This window comes from Myotis brandtii, unplaced genomic scaffold (assembly GCF_000412655.1).
Source record: "Myotis brandtii unplaced genomic scaffold, ASM41265v1 scaffold729, whole genome shotgun sequence".
Taxonomy (NCBI): Eukaryota; Metazoa; Chordata; class Mammalia; order Chiroptera; family Vespertilionidae; genus Myotis; species Myotis brandtii.
The window spans coordinates 290,092-301,098 of NW_005370880.1; the positions used below are offsets into that span (position 1 = coordinate 290,092).

The following is an 11,007-nucleotide window of genomic DNA, read 5'->3' on the forward strand; positions in this document are numbered from 1 at the left end:
GGCCCTTGCACCCGCTCCCCACCAACCCCACCTAACTGTCCAGAGTACTTGGGGCAGAGTTCCTCCAGGGCCCTGCTGGGTCAAAGTCTCCAGGAGAAAAGGCAGATGTGAGGAGGGGCAATGTAGGTCCCTGGGCCCCGCCCCTAGCGCACCTGGCCCTTCCCCCAGGATTCCGGCCGAATCCCGACCTGCAGGAGGCCCTGACCACTAACTTCCTGCGGAGGCTGCTCTGGGGGAGCCGGGGTGAGGGGGCTCCGAGGGACAGTCGTCTGGAGAAGTTTCAGCAGGTCCTCAGTGCCCTGTCACTGCGCCTGGAGCCTGACTGCTGAGAGTGCAGACCCCCGTCTTCACACTGGCACATCCAGACTTCTGGTGACCCCAGCAGGACACCTAGGAAATCATCCCAGTTTGCTCACACAGCCAAACAGGGTGAGGACCCACACCCTGGCTTGCAGAAGCGGGGGCAGGTTTGCAAGAGCCCACCCTGCCCCCTAAAAATATACAGGGATCCTGGGGTGAGGGGCAGACCCCCCCTCCCCCCCAGGAGAAGACCCAGGCCTGTGGAGGCCCTGGCTGCCCTCTTCCGCCCCCACCCCCACACATATCTCACAAATGGTGAACGTGTAGCTTCTAATGATAAGAGAACTTGAAACTCTGTGAGAGGCCAGAGTTCAAATGCCTTTCAAAAAGTTGTGACTGCTAGCAGATTGCTTGGCTTCTTTGTGCCTGCCTTCAACATAAAAGTGAGCCGGAACTTTCTAGGGGTTATTATGAGAATTAAAGCTCAGTATTTACATGAGATAATGGGTGGAGAATGCTTGGCACACAGTAGGTGCTCAATAAATGCTACCCGTTCTCAGGAAGTTGCCGTGAACATGGAAGGGATGTTTGCCACCCTTCTCCCTACACTGGTCGCAGACAAGGGCCCAATTCTCAGGAACAGAGTGTGCCCAAATTCACCTTCCCTTCCTCATTCCCTGTGTGGCCTGTAAGGAGGGTGGCATTTGAATATCCAACTCCAGTATCTACATCTCCTAATAAAGCATGGAATCCAAGAACTTTACCTATTTTTTTTATATATAAAACAAAATGGCCCTAGCCGAGTGGCAGGAAAAAGATTTAAAACATGAGTATGTACATCAATGGTAGAAGGCACAGCGGGTCCATCTGAGGTGAGGAGTAGGGTGGAGTTGGGGGGCAGCAGGTTACACAGGTCTCAGCTGAAGCCACGGGGGCAGAAATAAAGTGCGTAGGTCCTGGGGCCCCCTGTGGCCCAGAAGCAGCAGCCGACAGCCCCCCTCTTCCCACCTCTGGCAGGGTTCAATTGAGCGTGACTCGGAGGTAGGAGGTGGGCACGTAGCCTTCCCCTCCCTGTTTCCGCCTGACCCGAGTCCAGCCATCGCCTTTGTCCTCTTCCATGAGACTCAGGTCTTCACCCTCAGCCATGGATATGGTGCCCTCGCTGGACCCTGTCATGGGAGTGGTGGTGGGCTCAGCTCTGCTTTAGGGGCATTTAAACAGAACCTAGCCAGACGCCCCCCACCCCTGCCCAAGCAACTGATGCTCACCTTCAAAGTGGTAGATGGCCACACAGTGACCTATAGGGGATGCAGACTCCTCGAAATCCTCATCAAATTCTGTGTAGATGGGGGTGTCCTGGCCTTCCTCCAAGGGGGGCTCTTCAGAGCTGGTAGGGGAGAGGAAAGCAGGTGAAGACAGGCCCCCCCATGTCCCGGGGGAGGCAGACCCACCGTGGTCACCCCACTCACCTCTCCTTGTTCTCCTGTGATCCACTGTTACTGCTGCTGCTGCTGTTGGGTGGGGCGCTGGCTGGGGGGTCCGGAGGCCGGGTGTGCCGGCTCAGGCTGTCTCCCCGGTTGCTCAGCACCCGGCTCTCAGCTTCCGCCAGCCAAGCCTGAGAGGAGAGGACCATGTGGTCAGTTCCAGGGCAGGGCTCCGGGGTCAGCCCACTCTGGGCTCAGATGTTTCCTGAGATCACCCATGCACACCCAAAGCTGTGATGAGAAACAGCTGGAGCCTCCCCACAACACTGCCCCCCAAGCAGTGACTAAGCCCGGCTGGCCGGCCCCCGCCCCTCCCCAGGGTCTTCCCTGACCTCATACTTCTGCACTTCCAATTTCAGCCGTTCAATGTTGTTCAGGGTTTCTGCAATCTGGGGCTCCAAGCTAGTGGGGTCCCCCATCTGGGGTGTCTTCTCATACACATCCTTCATTTTCTTCAGGGCTTCCCTGGGACCAGACAGACAGATGAGAAAGAACAGACCCATGTAATTTAACAAGCAAAAAATATGGGTTTTGCCCTGACCAGTGTGGCTCAGTGGGTTGAAGGTCATCCCATGCACCAAGAGGTCCCTGGTTCAATTCCCAGTCAGGGCACATGCCCGGGTTTGGGGCTCGATCCTGGGGACCATGCAGGAGGCAGCCAATGTTTCTCTCTCTCCCTCTCTCTCTCTCTCCCTTTCTCTCTCTATGAATCAATAAAAAAATTTAAAGCTCACATACTAGTGCTTCACTGACTGGGCTTGAATTCCAGTCTGGGCATTTCCTAGTTGTCAGTTTGGGTTGTTACTGAATCTGCCTCACTATGCTAACCTCGAAAATGAGGATAATGATACGTATGTGGGAATGGTTGTGAAGATTAGAACAGTGCCTTTATTTATTCAGATACACAAACTACTGTATAGCAGGCACCGTGCTAAGCAAGACAGTCAGAACCCTGCCTCTGCTCACACACAGTCTCTCAGGAAAACTTGGGCACTCCAGTGAATCCATGTTTGGAATAGTGCGTGGCATACAGTAAGTGCTCTATAAATGCCAGGTGTTGTTATTATCATCAGTCCTTGGTCCCTAGTTCCTCATGACTATAAAGCAGTAATAGTTATATGAGCATAGACTTCTGGAAAATGTCAAACCTGGGTTCAACTGCTTTCCAGTCTAAATAGTAGCCATGTTACAGAGGCAGAAACTGAGGCACAGAGAGACAAAACAGCTGGAATTCAAGGCCAGTCTTCCTTGACCCCAGAGCATGCACCTTTAGCTCTACATCATAAAAACTCGGGAAATTCAACGTTCCTAATGGAACTTTACACCGATAAAAGCTGTTTTGTACAAGATTGGCAAAATATAATTTGTCTGTCTGTCTCCAAGTGGCAAACGTCATTTCTATTATGTAAGAGGGCTGGAAAGAGAATCTTGCTGTCTGGAAAGAATGAGTAAAAATTTCTTTAATCTGGCAGACTTTTTATTGTTAATATTTCAAGTGTTTGAGTTAGTAAATAGATAACCATATGTTGTTGTTGTTTTAGCCAATCAATGTGGTGAATGAGATGGATTTTTTTTTTCTTTCTGTTTTGGAGACTGCAGTTGATACTCTTTTTTCTTTTTTAAATCTTTATTGTTGAAAGTATTACCTATGTCCCCCTTTTCCCCCCATTGACTTCCTCCAGCCCGCTCCTACCACCTACCCCAGGCCTTCACCACCCTATTGTCTGTGTCCATGGGTTATGCATATATGCATACAAGTTATGTGGTTGATCTCTTCTCACCCACCCATCCTCCCCCACCTTCCCTCTGCGATTCGACAGTCTATTCCACGCTTCTATGTCTCTGGATCTATTGTATTACTGGGGCAACATCCAACTGTCTCATGATTTTTTTAAGTCTTTAAAAAAAAAAGTTTTTCCAGTTCCCTGTGCTTGGCAGTGGCAGCGGTTGATGTGAAAGCCTGGTGCCAGCGTGAGGCAGGGCAGAGCGCAGAACCAAGATGGCAGCATAGGTAAACACCAGTACTCGCCACCTCCCACAACCACATCAAAATTACAACGAAAATACAGAATGACCATCATTCAGAACTGCCTGAAATCTGGCGGAATGGAAGTCCTACAACTAGAGAAGTAAAGAATAAAGTGCACTGAGACTGGTAGGAGGGGCAGAGGCGCTGAATGGGCTGGTCCGACACCCACGTGTGGCGTTTCTTTAATCGGGAGGGAGATCTCCAAGGCCTCCTGTGTGTGGTGTTTCTTTAATCGGGAGGGAGATCTCCAAGGCCTCCTGTGAGAAGCAGAGGATCCCAGCCCCACACCAGACCCCCAGTCCAGGGTTCCAGAACTGGGATGAGAAGTCCCCATAACTTCCAGCTATAAAAACCAGCAGGGATTGTGGCTGAGTGACATGGAGGCTGCTGGAGTCCCAGGTGTTCCTCTTAAAGGGCCTGCAACAGCTTACACAGTCACAAGTCCTCTGAGCTCCAGCACTGGGCTGCAGCTTTGGAGAAATCCAGTGACATAAGGGGAGGAACTGGACTGTCTGGCAATGGGCAGGAACTCAGGGGTGGCTTTCTCCCAACAGAGGTGCTTACAGGAGTCATTGTTCCTGTGCTGGGACCTGCCCCATCGTAGGGATTGGAGTCCCAGGTGTTCCTCTTAAAGGGCCTGCAACCGAGCTTACACAGTCACAAGTCCTCTGAGCTCCAGCGCCGGGCTACGGCTTTGGGGAAATCCAGTGACATAAGGGGAAGAACTGGACTGTCTGGCAATGGGCAGGCACTCAGGGGTGGCTTTCTCCCAAACAGAGGTGCTTACAGGGGTCATTGTTCCTGTGCTGGGACCTGCCCCATCGTAGGGCTGACTGGCAGCCATATCTGAGTTCCCATCAGCGTGGCCCACACTGTTCCACTGGTCACTCTGCCCTGGTGATTTCCTGAGACCTTGCCCCATCCAATTTGCAGACCCACCAAAGCTGTTTGCAGCTGCTTTTCCATTTGAATGGCCTGTCCTGGCTCAGGCTTCAGACTTTGCTAAAAATCTCTTAAACAAGCAGTAGCTGGAGGCAGTGTACCCCAAACGTATCAATAAAAGGCCCAACACCCAGCACTAGCACCAGCCTGCCTTGCCTCACTGCTGGGCCCTGCCTGGGCACTTCCTAGCCCAATACAAATAGCGGTCATCTCCAGATCTCTCTGTAGCTCCTGCCCGGTGGCACCAGGCAGTGGCTGACTTTGCACCTCCCAGGAGGCCCCAGAGTCAGTGACCCAGTAGACAGCTTCAGACCATAGCAGATTACAACTCTACACATCCACAAGTGACCCACTCAAGGGGAAGACTCAGTGAGCACCAAAGCCCCACTGAAGCAAGTCTTGCTCCATACAGGTGTCTCCAGCATAGCATTCTTCCATTGTAGATGCAGCTGGGCCTCACAGCCAATTGGCCTGGAGGCCAATTCCTCCCAGTGAGGACAATTCCTCCCAGGGACGCCAATCAAGGCTCAACTACGAGACTGTGCACACAGCCCACATAGGGTTGCACCAGAGTGCCCAGCTCAGGTGACTGGGGACGCTGAATCACTGGGCCCTATAAAACCTATTATAAAAGGCCACTCTACCAATTTCAGGAGACATAACAGTTCTACATACTACATAGAAACAAACACAGGGAAGCAGCCAAAATGCAGAGACAAAGAAACATGTTACAAATAAAAGAAATGGAAGCAAGAAAGCTACTGGATACAGAGTTCAAACTGTTTTGGACTCTGGGATCTTAATGAGAGCTTCAAGGGACTGAGTAGACTTTCAAGGATCTTAAGGAGAATGTCAAAGACATAAAAAAAGACCAGTCGGAAATTAAGCATATACTAACTAAAATAAAGAATAATTTAAAGGGAGCCCTAGCTGGTTTTGCTCAATGGTTAGAGCACCGGCCTGTGCACTGAAGGGTCCCAGGTTCAATTCCAGTCAAGGGCACATGCCTGGGTTGCGGGCTCGATCCCAAGTAGGGGATGTACAGGAGGCAGCCAATCAATGATTCTCTCTCATCAATGATGTTTCTATTTCTCTCTCCCTCTCCGTTTCTCTCTGAAATCAATAAAAATATATATTTTTAAAAAGAATAATATACAGGGCTTCAACAGTAGATTAGAGGATTCTGAGAATCAAATCAAGGATTTGGAATATGAGGAAGCAAAAACCACCCAATCAGAACAGCAGAAAGAAAAAAGAATCCGAAGTTATGAAGATAGTATAAAAAGCCTCTGAGACAACTTCAAGTGTATCAACATTCACATTATGGTGGTGCCAGAAGGAGAAGAGAGAAAGCAAGATATTAAAAACCTATTTGAAGAAATAATGACAGAAAACACCCCCTACCAGGTGAAAGAAAGAAACTTACAAGTCCAGGAAGCACAGAGAGTCCCAAACAAGAGGAACCAAAAGAGGCCCACACCAAGACACATCATAATTAAAATGCCAAAGGTTAAAGACAAAGAGATAATCTTAAAAGCAGCAAGAGAAGCAGTTAGTTACCTACAAGGGAGTGCCCATATGGCCGTCAGATGATTTCTCCACAGAAATTTTGCAGGCCAGAAGGGAGTGGCAAGAAATACTCAAAGTGATGAAAAGCAAGGACCTACAACCAAGATTACTCTATCCAGCAAAGCTATCACTTAGAATTGAAGGTCAGATAAAGAGCTTCTCAGACAAGAAAAAGCTAAAGGAGTTCATCACCACCAAACCAGTATTACACGAAATGTTGAAGGGTATTCTTTAAGAAGAGGAGGAGAAGAAAGAAGAAGAAAGTAGAAGAAGAAGGAAGAAGAAGAAGAAGAAGAAGAAGAAGAAGAAGAAGGAGAAGAAATAATGAACAATAAAATGACAATAAATACATATCTATCAACAATTTAATCTAAAAATCAAACAAGAAATCTAATGCACAAAATAGACTAATGAATAAAATAGAATCAGTGGCATGGAAATATGGGACTGACGAATCTTAGAGGGAAGGGGGGTGGGGAGGAGTGGGAAAAGATTATCCAAAGATCTTATATGCATATATGCATTACCTATGGACACAGACAATAGAGTGGTGAAGGCCTGGGGCTGGGTGGGAACTGGGTGGAGGAGGGCAATGGGGAGAAAAAAGAGGGGCATTTGCAATACTCTCAACAATATAGATTTTCTAAAAAATGTTTTAATGTTTTATTATGATAAAATATACAGAACATAAAAATTCCCATTTGAACACTTTTTGGTTCATTTCTGCCAAATGTACAGTTCCATGGCATAAAGTAGATTCACATTGTTGTGCAACCATGACCACTGTCTTTGCTTGGCTAGGATTTCGCATTTAAGATCATAAGTGAAGTAAAATGAGCCCATACTTCTATTTTTTTGAATTCTTGCTAAGTGATTTTAAAATAGAGATTCCACCAGACTCCAGAATGTGCTGGTGGCATTCACTCCTGTCTGTGCTGGAATGAGCTGTATAAGATGGGAAGGACCTGTTTCTGATGAGCGGGGTAGGAATCACCCATATAACCATCAGAGATTGGGGCTTGTGGGGAGGTTTGAGTGCCATTTCAATGTACAGACGATGGTGCAGAAACCATACCCATTCAGCAGAAACCATACTTGGAATGCTGACCTTTTCTAGGGCCAGTGACATGCAGTGTGATACTCTGTCGTGACGCTGGCAGCAGCAGAGAGCCAGAGCTGCCAGTCAGCCAGTCATGAGGTAAACAACCGGCACTATGCACTGTAGTACTAAATGCATTTGACTTGGTGTTTTCAATTCATGATGCGTTCATTGGATGCAACCGCATGGTAAGTTGAGGAACATCTGTAAGTCTGTACTATTTTGTTGTTGCTGATAATCCTCACCCGAGGATATTTTTCCATTGATTTTTAGGGAGAGTGGAAGAGAGAGGCAAAGACAGAGAAACATGGATGTGAGAGAAACACATGGACTGGTTGCCTCCTGCAGGAGCCCTGACCAAGGCCGGGCTGGGGAGGAGAGGTACATGCCCTTTACCAGAATCGAACCCAGGACCCTTTGGTCCGCAGGCCGAGGCTCTATCCACTGAGCCAAACCGGCTAGGGCTGTCTTCCCTGTTTTACTTTCCCCTCTGCCTGCCTCCCTCTCCCTTACCTCTGGTCAATCTCTTTCTGTAGTTCACGATTACGCTCCTCCAGCTGCTGCTGAAGCCGCTTTCTCTGCTCCTCTGGGGGCAAGTGGCTAAAATCCTCAGTGACCACTGTCTGCAGGTGGAAAGAGAGCTGATTTGGGATTGTGGAGTGTGAACTTCCAGGCCCTAAGACACTCATAAGACACACCAGGTCCACCTTCCGCCCCACCCAATGTTCCTGGGGGCAAGGCCATGCACTGAGCAAAGCAGGGCCGAGTCACGCAATGGGAGGAGTGGGTCCAGCCTGCAGCAGGAAGCGAGCCCAGGGTCCCGCCTCCCGGCCGCTGGGCAGGCTGGGGGCGCCCTCCTCCTCTCCTGGAGGCCTCACTTACCCCACGGCTGCCTCGAAAGCTGCGGAAGGATGCTAGCCGCGGTTTGACTGACTTACTGAGCTCACTCAGTATGGCCAAGGGGTCGAGGCCGGAGCGGGGGGATGGGGGTCCATTAGGCAATGCCGAGGGCAGGGGGCCCCCCAGGGGGGAGAGGGGTTGGGGATGCGGCTACCGGTGGGGACCGTGGAGGAGGTTTGTGGTGGGGTCGGGTGAGGGGGGGGGTGTAGAATATAGAGAACGAGTACAATATGGACCGATGGAGGGATGCAATGAAGGAAAAAACGAAATGGAAAAAAGAAAAAAATGGTAAGAAAACCACACTCAAAATGCACAATCACACACAAAAAATGCATGCAAAGAAAAACACAAAAATCTGGGAGGTGGCAGGGGGGGGCATTAGACTGTGAGCCTGAAGGCCAGACCCCTGCTTCCCCCAATGTCTCCCACAGCCCCTGCACCCCATGCCCAGTACCTAGGATGGGCCCTGAGGGTGCAGGGAAGCACAAGTGTCTGCCAGAAACAAACAGCTTTCTGGGCTCACAGTCCACAACACCGAGGGAGGAGCATGCAGAAATCAAGGTCTCATACAGGTATGGGGCCACAGGAGTCAAGGGCAAGCTCAGAGAAGGGTCAAAGTCATGAAATTTCAGAGGATTGCAGATGGGGTTTCCACTGGGTAGGGGAACACAATTTATACATTGAAGTGGGATATCAAGGGCCAAAGGTACGTGAAATATCAGAGGGTTACAGGGGGGGTTTCCGCTGGGTAGGGGAACACAATTTATATACTGAAGTGGGGAATCAAGGAACAAAGGTATAAACTAGGGAGAGGGCAGTTGTAGCAGCTATAAACCAGGAGTGTCCAAGTATGGGCTTGACATTGAAAAGCAAAAATCCCAAGAAAAAACCATCCTGAAGGTCAGGACCCAGCCCCATGGGTGGGATGGAAAGAGACCAGGGGGAGTCCCCACGGCCAGCATCTGAGCCCTCACCCAGCCCTAAATCCCACAAGCAGGTCTCCTCCTAGCATCCCGAGAAGCAGCAGACACACACCACAGCCACCCACCCTCCCTTCCTGGCCCCCTGTCGGCCTCAGGGGACTTGCAGGCCAATCACTGCTTTCCCTCTAGCCTGGGCCGGCAGCCAAGAGGAAAATTCCTGCCCAGGACTCAGCGTTCCAAGGGCTGGGGCTGACTCAGTGCCCCCCCACACACCGCTGTCCCCACTCACTCACACCCCCTCCCCAAGAGCCCTGGCCCCCACCTTGTTCTTTTTGCCAAAGGGCCAGCGTTTGGCACGGCTACGACCTGGGCCTCGCAGCTCAGGCCGGCCATCGGAGGGGGTGCCCAGGCTGCTGTCCGAGTGCGTTCTGTTCATGGGCTGGCTGAAGTCTTCGAATTCCACGTCGCCCGGGCGGGCAAAGCCTGACTTGTTCAGCTCAATTAGGACCTGGGAGTCCTGCAGGGAGGACATGGGGAGGGGGAAGGGCAGTCGGAAGTCAGACCAGGTGCCTAACTTCAGGGTCCACCTGCCCACCCCACAACCCACTGGCACAGGACCAGACACGCACATTCTTGCTGTCCACAGCAGCCGCAGCCACCTTCATGCCCTCCAAACACTTGGTGATGATCGGAAGCACCTGCAGCTCCGCCTCTGACAGCAGCCCGTACCCAGCCCCCAAGTGGGTGGCCCGGCGCTCATCCATGTCCTGTAGCTTCTACAGGGACAAGGCAGGGGTGCTAATGGAGGGGCCAGAGCACAGATCCTTCCCACCCAAGGTGGTCAAGGGAGAGACAAGGGGCCAGGTTGGTTTCAGAGGGGACTTTAAGGACCCCTCCCCACCCCCACCCCCGCCCAGGGAGTAAAGAAAGGCTTCTCAAAGGAGGTGGCAATGGAGCCAGGGCTTTGAAGGAAAAGCAGACCCAGCACAGATATTGCCAATCCCAGGATTAGGACAAAAGAGTGGAATATAAGGCTGAACCAGGAGAGGGAAAATTCAAGATGTTTCAGAGGGGGTATTAGAGCTGGGGCTTAGAAAAACGAACAGGATGTTCAAGAGACAAGGAAGACATCCCTGGCAGAAGGAACAGCGTGAGTGACAGCAGAGCTCACTATTACTATTTGTTTCTAAAACCTCTTTCAATTTAGAGATTAGGACATTGCAGCTGGGGTTTTGACAAATGTGTAGGAGATGGTTAACAGTGGGGTTTTTTTGGGGGGGGAGGGAAGGTGGGGCTTGGAACACTCACATCAAATATCTGAGGCATCTGGGAAAAATAGAAGTGGGCCTGGTCTCGGTTGAAACGCTGTAGTTGGGCTGCGTACTCATTTTTGCTTTCTTCTGCCATATGACTCCGAAGATGGGCTTGTTGCTTGGCCTGAGGAATATCAAGGTGGGGGGACAGTCACTGGCAGGTTCTGACCCCATCCCACCCCAACCTCTAAGCCTGCCCCAGACCCCACAAGCACCTTCTCCACGTCAGCCTTGGTGGCGTTGATATCCTGGTCTAGCCGCTCTGCGGTCTGGGCTGCCTTCTCAGCCTCCCGGCAGTCCCGCTCAAATTTACGCTTACTCTGTGTGGTGGACAGAACCAGAATGAAGGAGCTGCCATCCCCGATGGCAAGGGGGTATGGGAAGCCAAGATTCCAGCAGCTGGCAGGAAGTCACCCAGCATATGGGGGGCAACGGGCATTCTGGAAAC

The 11,007-nt window shown here is 50.8% G+C and overlaps 2 protein-coding genes across 4 annotated transcripts in view; one reads left to right on the plus strand and one right to left on the minus strand.

Moving 5' to 3' along the window:
• Positions 1–1,055, plus strand: part of SH2D3A (SH2 domain containing 3A) — a 13,329-nt gene extending 12,274 nt beyond the window's left edge. Inside the window, 1 exon segment of the mRNA XM_014530261.1 lies at positions 169–1,055. Within this exon segment, the coding sequence (XP_014385747.1) occupies positions 169–329 (161 nt within the window). The 3' untranslated portion in view covers positions 330–1,055.
• The window catches only part of TRIP10 (thyroid hormone receptor interactor 10), a 19,671-nt gene that overhangs the window by 5,921 nt on the left and 2,743 nt on the right, over positions 1–11,007 (minus strand). Inside the window, exons 6-15 of one of the 3 annotated variants that reach the window (XM_005882595.2) lie at positions 10,775–10,879; positions 10,555–10,683; positions 9,876–10,022; positions 9,569–9,763; positions 8,306–8,473; positions 7,937–8,046; positions 2,117–2,249; positions 1,770–1,915; positions 1,569–1,687; positions 1,065–1,469 (exon numbers count right to left, since the gene is read on the minus strand). In XM_005882595.2, the coding sequence (XP_005882657.1) occupies positions 1,321–1,469; positions 1,569–1,687; positions 1,770–1,915; positions 2,117–2,249; positions 7,937–8,046; positions 8,306–8,473; positions 9,569–9,763; positions 9,876–10,022; positions 10,555–10,683; positions 10,775–10,879 (1,401 nt within the window). In that variant the 3' untranslated portion in view covers positions 1,065–1,320. Of the gene's footprint in view, positions 1–1,058; positions 1,470–1,568; positions 1,688–1,769; positions 1,916–2,116; positions 2,250–7,936; positions 8,047–8,305; positions 8,474–9,568; positions 9,764–9,875; positions 10,023–10,554; positions 10,684–10,774; positions 10,880–11,007 lie in introns of those variants that run through there. The other 2 variants (XM_005882596.2, XM_005882597.2) reach the window with 2 other exon arrangements.